Source organism: Aspergillus ambiguus (assembly GCF_047715705.1).
Source record: "Aspergillus ambiguus strain CBS 117.58 unplaced genomic scaffold BDV59scaffold_37, whole genome shotgun sequence".
NCBI lineage: Eukaryota > Fungi > Ascomycota > Eurotiomycetes > Eurotiales > Aspergillaceae > Aspergillus > Aspergillus ambiguus.
In genome coordinates, this window is record NW_027395550.1 from 56,270 (window position 1) to 69,827 (window position 13,558).

At 48.6% G+C, this 13,558-nt stretch overlaps 6 protein-coding genes across 6 annotated transcripts; 4 read left to right on the forward strand and 2 right to left on the reverse strand.

Annotated features, from left to right (window-relative positions):
* Nucleotides 1-268: 268 nt before the first annotated feature.
* Nucleotides 269-1,616, forward strand: BDV59DRAFT_195359 (pectin lyase-like protein; the record flags this gene model as incomplete). Its single annotated transcript, XM_073692547.1, has 4 exons — nt 269-414; nt 469-805; nt 865-945; nt 1,011-1,616. The coding sequence occupies 4 exons, from the start codon at nt 269-271 to the stop codon at nt 1,614-1,616; spliced, it is 1,170 nt and encodes a 389-aa protein (XP_073544610.1).
* A 348-nt stretch (nt 1,617-1,964) lies between these two features.
* BDV59DRAFT_209994 (uncharacterized protein) lies at nt 1,965-3,428 on the forward strand (the record flags this gene model as incomplete). Its single annotated transcript, XM_073695503.1, has 1 exon — nt 1,965-3,428. The coding sequence occupies exon 1, from the start codon at nt 1,995-1,997 to the stop codon at nt 3,426-3,428; it is 1,434 nt and encodes a 477-aa protein (XP_073544611.1). The 5' UTR covers nt 1,965-1,994.
* Nucleotides 3,429-4,747: 1,319 nt separating this feature from the next.
* Nucleotides 4,748-6,844, forward strand: BDV59DRAFT_185625 (uncharacterized protein). Its single transcript, XM_073690884.1, has one exon. It carries the CDS (start codon nt 5,463-5,465, stop codon nt 6,189-6,191), a length of 729 nt encoding a protein of 242 aa, XP_073544612.1. The 5' UTR covers nt 4,748-5,462; the 3' UTR covers nt 6,192-6,844.
* Nucleotides 5,877-8,480, forward strand: BDV59DRAFT_101898 (HET domain-containing protein). The gene is made up of 2 exons (XM_073686441.1): nt 5,877-7,672; nt 7,761-8,480. The coding sequence occupies exons 1-2, from the start codon at nt 6,287-6,289 to the stop codon at nt 8,421-8,423; spliced, it is 2,049 nt and encodes a 682-aa protein (XP_073544613.1). The 5' UTR covers nt 5,877-6,286; the 3' UTR covers nt 8,424-8,480.
* Nucleotides 8,481-9,263: 783 nt separating this feature from the next.
* On the reverse strand, nt 9,264-10,706 carry BDV59DRAFT_185627 (DUF4419 domain-containing protein). Its single transcript, XM_073690885.1, has one exon. The coding sequence runs from the start codon at nt 10,625-10,627 to the stop codon at nt 9,350-9,352; it is 1,278 nt and encodes a 425-aa protein (XP_073544614.1). The 5' UTR covers nt 10,628-10,706; the 3' UTR covers nt 9,264-9,349.
* Nucleotides 10,707-11,215: 509 nt separating this feature from the next.
* On the reverse strand, nt 11,216-13,231 carry BDV59DRAFT_209996 (flavin-containing monooxygenase; the record flags this gene model as incomplete). Its single annotated transcript, XM_073695504.1, has 5 exons — nt 11,216-11,682; nt 11,729-12,346; nt 12,401-12,558; nt 12,609-12,890; nt 12,948-13,231. The coding sequence occupies 5 exons, from the start codon at nt 13,229-13,231 to the stop codon at nt 11,216-11,218; spliced, it is 1,809 nt and encodes a 602-aa protein (XP_073544615.1).
* Nucleotides 13,232-13,558: the final 327 nt, after the last annotated feature.

The following is a 13,558-nucleotide window of genomic DNA, read 5'->3' on the forward strand; positions in this document are numbered from 1 at the left end:
ATTCTACTCGTGGACAACGGCGTTCTTATGGGTTTATAAGATCCCCCAGTGGCGCTCACTAGATTTCATAGGACATCAATACATGCGTTCAGACGGAGGCGCATCATGTGCGTAAAGCTGTACCCTCTTTGCCACATGTAATATGAAGATTAACAAGGAACATATAATCTGGTTTGAGTCCAGCAGCGTAGTCCCCGAGGAACCCATAGTTGTAACTATCCACAGTAGACAGCTTGGCTATAGGTGCACTTTGTTTGTCTTGCATAAAATGATCGGCATAATTCTTATTATCATATACTTTTTTCAGGTTGGTCTAGTTGGCGCAGCTGGCGTGACTGGCGCTGCGTTTGGGTTTGCGTCTGGAACCACTGGAGGAGGGAGTGCAACACCAGCCACTCCGTCCAGTCTTGCCCAGTGAGTTTTAGTCTCGAGAGCGGTTCTTGCCTAGCTCACCCATTCTCCAAAAAGATTAAAGCAATGGATAACTGACAGTACTGCTCGTGTAATCCTCATTGACCGTCAGTGGGACTTTACGGGCAGCGAGGGAACAACTACAGGAAAATGTTGCAGTACAAGCACCACTACCTGCTCCGGAGGGACATCAGCAGGACAAGCGTCTATTCAGACGACATGCGATGGCGGCACATGGGTTAGCTGCACATATGACAACGCTGCTAAAACTCCACTGGATGTTGGCAGCAACAAAAGCATCGTTGGAGTTGGAAGTAAAGGGACTTTAAAGGGCAAAGGGCTGCGTGTGCGCGGAGGAAAGTCCAACGTTATCATCCAGAATATACATATTACAGTGAGTACTGAGCAAGCTTATATTGGACGATAGGGCGCGACAAGGCTGACGCCCTACAGTACCTCAACCCGCAGTATGTCTGGGGAGGTGACGCACTCACGCTTGATGGTGCGGACTATGTTTGGATTGATCACAACAAGGTTAACCCAGTTTCTATCCTCTAGAGTTCTTACATCCACGCATATGCTAATAGGCACCGCAATAGTTCTCCTTGATCGGCCGCCAAATGATCGTGTCCGGCTGGGGAACTGGCGGCCATGTCACTATCTCCAATAACGAGTTTGACGGTGTCACCAGCTGGTCGTCTGGCTGTAATGGCAAACATTACTGGACTCTGTTACTTCTAGGCCTGGAAGATTGGTATACTTTTGTGGGAAATTGGCTACATGACCTATCTGGGCGAGCACCACACATGGGAACGGACTACGATGCCTCTAAGATTTATTTCCACGGCGTGAATAACTATTTCCAGAATATCGACGGTCATGCCTTTGACTTGGACATTAACACGTGGGCGCTACTCGAAGGCAATTACTTCGACAATGTGGAGACTCCGATGACCTCAGGCTCGCTTACTAGTGGTGCGCTTATGTACACGACTGCCACGGTTGCTGCCGCAGGAAATTGTGTCTCATCGCTCGGATACATATGCGAGTGGAATCGCGAAAGCGGCTCCGGATCATGGCCGGACCGGACGGATAGTGCCGTGATGACGGCATTCAGTGCCTATAAGAAGTATCTTATTGGACATACTGGAGTCGCAAATGTGCCATCGAATGTGACGGCCAATGCTGGTATCGGAAAACTTTGATTGGCAATAGTACGAGGGGTGTGTGGCACATATCGTGTTGGGCTTTTAAGGGCCAGGAAGCTTCTAGGAATAGCAGTGAGAACTTCCTTATGTGGTAATAAATTGTCAGAGACTGCATGCTATGCTTGGCGTACATTTTCCGCCCAGTAAACTAAAGGACAGGGTATGGTGAGAAAATCATGGAGTTTGTTACTAAAGGATCATGGCCATTCCAGATATTCCTTTGGGACGCCTAATTGTCTCATGACCGTGAAGAGGCGGCTGTATTCTCCCCGATTTATGAAAACCGTCCACACCACACATTTTGTGAATCAATAGAGCATCAAATTCCTCGTTTCGCTTCATATACTTTTATACACCTACATTTCGCTCTCGAGCATGGTCACAGAATACAATTTACATCCCCGGGGATGGGAGACATGCCCTGAAGAGGAAAGATTCAAGGTTTCGACTCTTGATTATCTGACTGGACTCTGCTACACGCACTTTGCTGTTTACTTTCGCCTGAACGATGCTGATAGGAATCACGTTACAAGCGTGCTCAAGGAAGGTTTAGAATGTACGCTTGGGCAGATTGGCCATCTTTGTGGCACCATCGAGAGGGCTATCGATGGGAGTCACTGGTTTGTCAAAAGGAAACACAGCACAGTGCGTTTCATAGTCCAGGTATTGGATACAAACGACGATGGAAATGGGTTTCCTTCCATGGACGATTTGGAAAAATCGAATTTTGCTGGTCGTGCACTCGGAGATTTCAAAAACTGGAAAATTGAACCCTTCACGTATGGTGAGAAACCAGAAGCACATCCGGATTCTTCGCCTGTTGCCTCCGCCTTTATGGCCAATTTTGTCCGTGGCGGCCTGGTACTTATCACACACATGCACCACTATGCCAATGATGCCATGGGATGGTCAGGATTTATTCATCAACTGGCGGAAAATTGCTACGCCATTAACAACGGCACAGCAATGCCATCCTGGAACCCGATTTGCAATGATGTCTCAGTTGTCTGCAAGCCCAATCCATCACCAGATCAGTTAGTTGACGGGCCTCCCCCTCCAGAACTACATCCAGACCACATGCCAGGGATATCCCTCCTTTTCCACCTCCCTAAGAGCAAGGCAGCCGAGCTTAAGAGGCTTGCTGAGCCCCAAAATGGGACTTGGATCTCAACGTTTGATGCCTTTACCGCTTTTACGTGGCGTACTATGACAAGATTGCGTCAACCCGTGTTCCAGATTCCTCTGGACGCTCCAATATACTGGGCAGCGGGCATCGATATGCGTCGGAGAATGAAGAATCCACCTGTACATCCACGAACTCAGCACAACATTCTCTCGGCAGGGGTTTCGGACCAAGTGTCGTTTCCACAGCTCACACATGCAGAAGTCATCTCGGAAAAGCCACTTTGGGAGCTAGCAGCGTACATCCGGAAGTTGACAAGTAGCCAGACACAAGAGACTGTGGATGCTGCACTTACTGCTGTCTCGTATATAAAGGACAAAACAAGTCTTAATATTCGCATTAATTCAAAGCCACCAATGTCTATCCTCACAACGGACCACCGTAAGGCCAACGTCACGGATGCAAGCTTTGGCTTTGCCCGGCCATTAAGCCAACGGCACCTACAACAGGGTACTGGAATCACAGTTGGTGTCCATGTCGTGTATCCGCCCAAGTTTGACAGCAATCCGGAGTCCGATGAGGGAAACATGTTCGCCTTTTTTTACGAGAAGGAACTGGCGGAAGATCTTATCAATGATAAGGAGTTCGCAAAATTCTTCGAGTATAGAGGCGTTGATAATGAGTGAATTTAGGACAGTCTTCGCACTATCCTCAGCTATCTAGTCACAATTTTGATTCGGACAAATAATGTGGGGGTGCACTTGACTACGTCCTGTAAAGTGGTATCAATTTACTACTTGCTGCCCCCCCCCCCAACCACCCACTTCCCCCGGTAAAAACTTTTAGTTCCACACGCTCCATTTACTGGTGTTGAATTCGTCTATTCCTATCTCTCTGGAGAAGATGGTTATACGACGTAGCAATAAACCAGGGCTATGAGAGCCAGCGTAAGAATTGTTGATCAAGTGGGCACCATGATCATCGTTCAAACCCACTTCCCCTTACATTCCGATACAATTATTCCAATGCACTATGCCCGCTCAAAGGAGCATTACACTATACCACACCAACCAGGATGTATGGCATTGAACACATTTACTTATATCGTATGAACTATCAGTATAGTCGGCTTCGGAATGCACATTTCGGTCTTCACTATATGCCGATTTAGCCGGCTTGCCGGGGATAAATATCTTTAGGACCACCTTGGCAAGACTGGCCGCTCACTTTGTCATCGAGTACATTTTCTGTCCGCTTGACTTTACAAATAACATGAAGGCTTCAACTCCTACACACGTACTCGTTGTGGGGGAGGTCCCGTGGGATTGCTTATCGTGTACAGTCTCGCCAGACAGGGCATACCATGGATCATCGTTGGTTAGTTAGAAGACCTTGTATTGCTACTTAAGCTGGGGAAACTGACAAAGCTTTTTCGAGCAACATGGGAAGGAACAGCAGGCAATGTATGGGCGAGCAACCACTATTTACCCTCGCGCTCTCGAGATGCTAGACCGTATTGAGCTCCTCAAGGAGCTGATTCAGATCGGATACATCGGGCGCAACAATGTCACATACAAGGAAAACAAGTGAGTGACTCGCGTGGCTGGCATGTGATGTTCGAGCATATGAACGGGACATTCCGCGATTACTGTTTGAACATCTGCCAGAGATTCTCCGAGGTCGTGAGTCCTTCTAGCTCAGACTGAGCGGGCTCGACCTGCTTGGTGATAAACTGGGGGGTACGGACATACTCAGCTGCAGCTCTTTATAGCTGAGAGTGTGCTCGACGCCGCTACAGTAGATGTAGCTCATACTTTTAGTACCTTTTGGATCCTCTTGCCGTACGTCCGTAGGCGGCTGATCCAGCGAAAGGGGGCGCGCACCCCGAATAGTAAGAACCGCTCGCGTATCTCGTCCAGGGTGTCACCCGGATAGGCTACCTAGCCGGCCTCAGATAGATGAACCTCTTGCAACTACTAACATCTGGGCCACTTTGGCTAGTCCAGAGAAGTAGCTAGTATAGCTATAAGAATTTAGGAATATCCGCTGCTTTATATCAATCCCGAGAAACCCGACAATGGTATTCTAAAGGAGATCCCCCTTTAGGGTATGGTCGAGTAAGGCAATCGAGAAGGCAAGACAGGCCTGAGTGAGCTGTTTTCTTTTTTTTATCTGCTTCTGCTGGTTCGTACGCTGCGCCAGTTCGAGCTCCCGGGTAGATGGTACGACGAGCTGCTGCCCATAGGTCTCAATCCGATCGAGCGTGAAGAATTGGATTGTGTCCAGCTGGTGGTGGAACTGGATCGACTGATCTGTCCGGCTGCTCCAGTAGGCGAAGTAGGTCAGGCGCTACCATACCTGGCGGTATTCACCGTAGGTCCTTGGCCGGGCGTGGATAATCCCGGCAGAATCAATATGATAGATATATGGCGGGCCTTGGATAGGTTGCGGCAACCACTAGGGACTAGGGCTCGCACGGTGGAAATTTATTATTCTCGCCCCTGGTTGTGGCTGAAAGGATCATTTGGATCTAAGCGTGTAGAATGTAGTCATGATCCTTCCGCGACGGTGAAGGGGATTAACCTCCAGGGTGGCAGTGCAGCGCGGGGCATTGACATGAATTGCTTCCACCACAAACCGGTTCTGCCTCTGAGCACTCAAAGAAGAACTTTCAATGATCAACCATATCGACATCTGGAGCTTAAGTCCATATTCAAGAAATGATGACCTCCCGCACCGTCCAGACACAGCGTGGCGCGACGAATGTTTGCGATCTATGCTCTCGTGTACTCTGGTTTCGGCTCCCGCCCGAAGAGGACTCTGGAAGGCCTCACCACAAATCTCGCAAGGCTCTCGAGGCTTCAGCAGCGATCTGTATCCTCTGTCAGATGGTACTCCGCGCTGCAATATCCAACTACCAAGATAGTCGCGGTGTACGCATGGGGCGGGGTTACTGGAAACAACTTGACCATAATTGTGTGACCGAGACTGGAAGTAGCCCGATTACTTCTTCCCGGGAATTGGGTATTTATCCACCCAAATCAGAGACTGAAGTCTATCCGTCTCTTGGCCTTCCTGTTATCTTTACTGTCCCATATACCTTAACGCTGGAGTTTGTTCAGAATGGAGGTATGACCGCCGTGGCACCGACGACGCAACTTGGCGCCGACATGTCAACATTGGAGCCCGGGGCAGGCGTGATAGAGCGCCTGTCTTCCTTAGATATTGAACGATCAACTGAGGATCTTCCCGTATGGCTGTACGGCAACTACTGGGCTACGGCGCCGACGCGTGAGGGAGACCAGCCTCACTTACGCCTGATGGGTATCGGAGCCCGATTTGGGAAATCCCCAACCATTTTCGATGCCCACAATACCAGCCCCGGTGAAGTAAGCTTCCGTGGGAGTGCCATTGGTATATCTACCAACGATGGTGAGTTTTTTCCGTAGCATATGTTTACAAACAGAAGATGAGAATTCGGGATGTCCAATGACGTGGCTCAGACAGTTGTTTTGTCCGACATATCCCTGGTCGGCTGCGAGAAATGCATTCGAACTCAGATGTCGCCTTTCGCCGCGTCGAAGCCTGGCTAGAGCTGTGTCGCACAACGCATGATAGTTGCAGCCCGCCTGAGCGCGATCCAGAACTCCCAAATAGAGTGGTCGATGTGGGTTCAACAGGGGCTCAGGTGGCTGTCATCGAGTCCCAAGGGAGAACTGGCAAGTACATTGCCCTTAGCCACAGTTGGGGATCATCTCCGCGGATCACGGCGTCAAAGGCAACACTGAAGGATCTCAAGGATGGCATTGCAGTTTCGTTTCTCCCTAAGACTTTTCAGGATACTATACATGTTGCGCGCCGCCTAGGAGTCAGGTATATATGGATAGACTGTCTCTGCATCATCCAAGACGACTCGGAAGATTGGGAGAAGGAAGCGGCCCAAATGGATCGCATCTATAGAAACTCTTACGTGACCGTCTCGGCCTCTGCTTCATATGATAGCCATAGTGGATGCTTTCCAAAGAGACAAAGGGATTCATATATTTCTCCAGCAACACGGTCCCTAGGATACAACATTCTGAGAGAAGGAATGGGTCCTGCTAGCGTTATGATTGAATACGAACATCCTTCTCAGCCAAGAAACCGAAACATCGTTCATCTCTTCGATGAATGGCTGCCAGGTTCCCGATATCGTGCCCCACAGAAGATGAATATCGGATCGTTTGGCAAGTGGTTTGACCCCATTGCCGATGAGCCTCTGAGCTCCCGAGGCTGGACACTCCAAGAGCGGGTGTTATCGCCCAGGATCATCCATTACGCAGCAGATCAGATGTATTTTGAATGCGATTATACGCTTCTATCAGAAGACGGATTCGAATTCTTAAACGGCAGCTGTTTCAGTCTCGCGAGGTGTGTCGATACCCAGCGTATCTCGTTTGATGAGCATGGTCTCCAGAATACAAGTATGTCAACCGTCCCGGGTGTCAATGCGGAGACCGGAGGCCACCGATGGACCCACGGCTGGCTGGCGCTTATTCAAAACTACTCCAAGCGAAGTCTGAGTGTTTCCAAAGACAAGCTCTCAGCTGTGGCAGGTGTTGCCAAGGTAATTGCTGAAGAGACAGGCGACGACTATCTAGCCGGGGCGTGGGCAGCGCACTTGCCTGAAGACATTTATTGGCGCGTATACGCCCAGGAGGAATACTTTGAGGTTGAAAGTGGCCTCCCAGTCAAAGGAAAGATACTTGGAGATGTTTCTCGCCCAGTAGAGTATCGGGCGCCCTCATGGTCCTGGGCATCGATTGACGCCCCAATTAAGTATATCCCTCTAAGCTATAAAAATCTTGTTTGTCGTTTTAGGAATTGCGTTACATACCCGATAGGTGCCGACAACTATGGTAGAGTGGCGAACGGCCGTATAGACATTGAGGTGTGTTATCTGCTGTTGAGTGCTATATGATTATTCGTGGTAGTTAAACTCTTTGATCCCATGCTAACAAAATATGCAAATGAGTCAGGGTCCGCTTTATGAAGTCAAAACTTACCGATCAAAAGTGGCATGGCCCAGACATGGAGTACCTGCCACCATCGACCTGGAAGATGAACGTGGAAAATGGAATATGGCAATCTATTTTGACTTTCCTGGAGAACCTATTCAATTCCCTTGCTATGCGCTCTTCCTTGACAAAGGAAATGCCATCATCGTTCGAAGCAAACAACTCGAGTGCTACCGAGATGACAGGGGAAACATACACCCAGAGAGGATGGTGCCGAAACCCATTTTTTGCACAGGAGACCTCATCCCAAAGATGCGGAAGACTCCCGAGGGAAGTACTATAGTATGGCTTCCCAGTGACAAAGGTAGCGAAGACCCTATAGGGCGACATAGGGCCGTACAGATCACAGATGAGACATACTTTAAATTGCAGCATGAGATTGGAGGTGGCCATTCTCTGGTCAACGAGACTAATCATGTAGTCCGCATAGGAGTTGGAACCCTGGTGGCCCGGAGTGGCAGGAGTTGGACCGGTGAGGAGCGTGAAGTGGATGACTGCGACATTGGGGAGGCTGTGGATTATGACCCAAAAGTGCACGATCTCCGGGATATGCAAATTGTGACAGGCGATTCATGGGGTTGCATCACAGAGGCAGATGCGAGAGTCCCGGTGACAATCTTTTAGTTCTTGTGTCGAAGTAGTAACTTACGCGGAATACGATAGAATCTGAGGCTGAAGAATATCGGGGGAAGGCGGATGGCTCAGGCTAGGTTGCGTCATGTGGATATGATGAGACAATAAAAGCATATAATTGGACGAATAGCCGTGTACTCACGCTTTATTTATAGAGTGGTCATCATCAAAAGCCACAATCGAAAATCACTGTAATGAAACTAGGATCAGAAGCCATGTAAACTCGCTTGTGTATAGAGCACCTTACAGTCAATGATATCTGAAAACGTGTATTGCGCAATGTATAACGATGGCCGTATCGGAAGGTCAATAGCGTCTTCTCGAAACTAATACGAACTATAGCCTGCAGAAGAGCAACAGTAGTTATTAAAGACCAGCTAAATCTGTTAGTCTGTACTTGGCTTGGTATTTAGACTGTACAGGAAAGGGTCTAGGAAGTACGGAGTCATGGGCAACAGTAATGCAAGGGGCGGATCGCTACATGTAGATAGCGGTTAAGGATTTCATAGATGCTCCAGTAAATTGCAAGTGGAAGGGTGCTGACAATACAACAGACTATACTAAGTACTGGGCGACCGAGTGCAAGAACTGCCCTACGTCATTGCACCACAGATATTCGAAATTTTCGGGGTTAACACGGTGCAACAGCAATAGGACCCTGTAAGATTCTGTGTTTTGTGAGCAAATAGGGCGTGGATTGTGCTATTCTTTTGAAGCGTCTGTCAAATTTTGAAACTGGAACCATGCCAGCGCTTATAGGGCAAACAACCGTGATCAAATGAACCTCTGATGTATATAACTCTTAACTATGTCCCATTCAAAGTAATAGAGGCTCTTTTCCTTTTCGCTGAATGCATCGAACTGTTTGTATTAGAACGCATTATAGAACATAGTGCACCGGGTTTTGTGTAGATCGATCAGAATGCTATCAGCTCATGATATTTGCGGTATAGTGCTGACTCTACACCACCGCCAGAAGCCTCTATCTTGACTATCTCGTCCTTGAGCTTCTGAATCTCAAGATCACGTCTTTCGGCCTCCTCTTCGGTTTCCTTCTCGTACATCCACCACCCTGATAAAGGTTGAATAGAATCAAGACCTTGTTTCATGGTGGCCGGTGTAGTGCCGTCTAGCACGACCCCACTGGAGGTGGCCTCAATACCGACCAGCCCAGCCAACATCGTAGTCTTGTGCTCAGCCCCATTGTCATTGACTGTGACTGACACGGAGGCATATCCGGTTGGGATGTACTCAGTGTCAACCTGGCGGGAGAAGACATCGTCCAGCCCGAAGTCAGTGTTACGCGCTTCAAATTCGGGAGAGGAGACAGGATGAAGCGGATCGCTGCTAGTCATTCGTGTTCCCTCCTCGTTCCAAAAGCAGAACGCCGTAATCCATCCAGACATCATGGAGGGCCCACTGCCACCTGAACAGTCTGCGCAGCGGCCCCAGAAATCCTCCGCCTCGGGTGATCCGGGACTGTCAAAAGACAAGACGAAATGATTTAGCACAGGCCGAAGAAGCTGAGCGAAGCGTGCGGGCTCATCGCCGAGCTGGTACAGCTTGTCAAGTTTCTTCACTATACATTCCCAGTCCTCCCTCTCACCCAGCAAGGTGACGGAGGGAATGCCACACAGAAGGAACATGGTAAATGAGAAGTACTTCTGTGTCGCACCCATCGTCAGAATCGCGGCCATGGCACTGTCAGATTCAGTTGTAGTGGTGAATTGAGGCATGATCCAGCTGCGTAGTTCTGGGTCGACCACGTTCTTTTCAATGAGCTCCGTCATTTGAATGGCAAGGGCTCCAAAGTCAGCTGTTTCGATAGTTCCAACACTTCTAATCACCAATTCCTTTTGTCCCTCATGAGCCACAAAATATGACCGCAGCTCCTCTGCGTGTGCATTTATGAAGAAGCTCAACTGGGTGAGGATCGAGAACCACACGTCTTCCGGTCGAATGGTCAGGTTGTGATGATAGCTATAAGCGTGGAACACGGCCCAAACGAACCCATGCTTCGACGCAGATATATGAGATGTATCAAATAGGCTTGGTGGGAATGAACTCTGTATCATCCGTCTACTGCGACGGTATTCTCTCTCGCAAGATTCCTTGAATAGATCTTTGGCTGTGTTTACCTTGGGTTTGCTCCATTCCCGTGGGGGGTGTGGGGCTGTGGTGATCGTGACAGGCATATTGCTGAGGCACTGGCGTGAAGTATACGAGTGGTGATGATAGTGATAGTGACAGATGGAGGAAGGTGCTCTGAGTAAGATAGCAATGGAAAGCGCCTTTGCTATGTGTAGGCAAAATCTACGCGAAGTCCGTGAGGCAACAGCGAGGCTGTGCGGCTGAGCAGGATATAACTTAAGCAGCCGCGCCCCGTACGCAGATCCTACTCCACCTTCCCTAGTGAGTGACTGGTGGACACCGGTCATGCGCTGTACGCAGTAGATCTCTCACCGTTTCATCCCACTCAGAAGCAAATTAGTATGAACGCAGTAAAATGAAAGGATTTATCAACCTCATGCATATGTTATAAGGACTAACATATAAAAGAAAACCTTAGAGCTTAAAGTTACTGCCCTCTGGACTCGATGAGTCCGGGCTGGAGTAAAGAGATGAAACGGAGGTGAACTGAGGTATCCATCGACAACATATTGGCTGAACTTGTAGTTTTTCGGCTGGAGAGTAGGATCATTATACAGATACCTCTATGATACATTACGATCATGGGCATCGGAACAACTTCCATTAATTCCCGGGGGACAGTCACATACGGACTAATCATGCACTTGTGGTAGAACAAAGAGATTCCAAAACTCGTCAAAGTCCAAGGTCTGCGTGGCCCCAATTGATCCTCCCTTAGCCTCTCGCAAAGTGATTCCATTACCCAAGTATGCGAATCGGTTAGTCTTGGCCTCGGGAGTCCGATCCATTTTGAAGTCCTCCCATCGCGGGTTCTTCATTGCCTCCATGAGGTGGAAAATAGATCCGCTATAGATGGCAACAACTGGTCCATCCGTGGTACCTCGCTTGTACCAACTGCGGCAGTTTCGAGTCCATACCGTACGTTCCAAGTACTTCTGAACATGCTGGTTGTATTCCTCATTGGCATCATCATCAACCTCAAAACTGCGGATGCTCTCCGTTTGGAGCTTTTCTATCCACTTATAGATATACGCCGCGGTGGCCTGTATCCCGAGAATAAGTGAACCGTTTGCAAGCGGTGAATTGGGTCCGACAAAACCTGGTATGTGAGTACACTGATGATGACGAAAGGGAGAAAGACTTACAGAAGTAGTTGGGAAAGTCCGGCACACACATGCCAAGGTATGCCTTTGGGAGATCTTTCTCCCATTTCTCTCCCATATTAACTCCATTACGACCCACAAGGGGGAACGCTGGCTTGAAAGAAGTGTCGAAGCCTGTCGCGCAGACAATCACGTCATATTGTAGCTCAACACCGCTTCGTGTTACAATACCCCGCTCAGTGATTCTTGAGATATCATCCCATCTCAATTCGATGTTATCTTGGATCAATGCTTCGAGAAATCCCGGTCCAGGTGTTTGCCGACGACATCCAACAGGAAATGACGGTACCAAGAGTTCGGCGGCGCGCTTCCCTTTATCACTATCACCCAAACGCTCGATCATAGACTTTCGGAAGAGGTCTTGCGCTTGTTTTTGAAGGTCACATTCAGCAATAACGCGGTTATAGTTTTGTGCACGCCTGTCCATAATCGCGACACGATAGTCACGGAGGATCTCGGGGTCCTTAAATAGCTCCAAGGTGGCCTCCGAGAAATTATAATGCTCGTCCATTTCCGGATCATTTGCCGTTGGCTCGTTGATTCCAGGAGCCGGACTGATCCAGGTCTGACTTCGCACGTAGCAATCCATGTTTCCGACGACTGGATAAGTTAGTTACTAAATACCCATTACCAAAAAGTTGCGTGGACAGGAACCTTTAGCAAGCTTCGGAACGATTTGAATCCCCGAAGATCCAATTCCGATGCAGGCAACGCGTTTTCCAGTGAAGTCGTAGTTAGTATCCCAGCACGCTGAATGCATCAGTTTCCCCTGGAAACTCTTCAGCCCATCTATGGCGGGCCATTGCCAATTGCTGCAATTTCGAGTTAGTAACAACGTAACAAATGCGTGGACATCACTAACTTCAAAACACCACTGGCATTGATGAACACATCGCATTCATCGTTTATTACAGTAGATCCATTCCTAACTTGGATTTCCCACTTCCCCTTGTCTTCATTCCAGACGGCAGATTCAACTGAATGCTGGAGTCTGATGTACTTCTCAACTTCATATCTCTTGGCTACATCTTTCATATATAGATGTATTTGCTCCGATGTTGCGTAGTAATTTGGCCACTGCGGGTTAGCAGCAAATGTGTAGGCATAGTTATGGGCTGGGATGTCGCACTGACAACCCGGGTATCTACGAGGCCGTTAGTGATAGTTAAGCAGCGTCTAGGACAAAGTTCATTTAACTGACCGATTCTCGTACCAAGTCCCTCCCAAGTCAGCGTTTCTCTCATAGATGACGAATTCTGCGTTGGTATCTTTCATGCGTTCATTGAAGACAATCCCCATCATAAGACCCGAGTATCCTGCGCCGAGGCAGATGACACGAATAGGTCGACGTGTGCCAATAGGTTGCTCGAGAATGGTGTATGTGGGATCTAGGCGATGCGGGTTTGCGCCGTTCATGCCACTCTTGGTGTCTGGCGGCTTCACAGCCGGAGCTAACGACTCCACCAAAGCAGCGGGTGGTGTCATGGCCAAAAAGCAGAAGCAATGTTGTCTATAAACTTCCAACGGAAATAAGTTCGTAACATACGAATACAGATGTGATGAAACGAGTTTCACAGTCCTTAAGTCAATGTGCAATCCCTAAAGTGTGGAGCGGCAACTATAATAAATACCATTCAGTTACTACATCTTTGAGGGGTAGATATGCCGAATTTCCGGCGTCAGTTCTCGAAGACTTTCGCCCCTAACATTATTCGATGCCATCCATCATGGGCTTCCTAATTTGGATACCCGATGTGAATAACCGAAGGCAACGTGCGACATCGGTAGACCCCGCATGGATTTTTCTGGGGC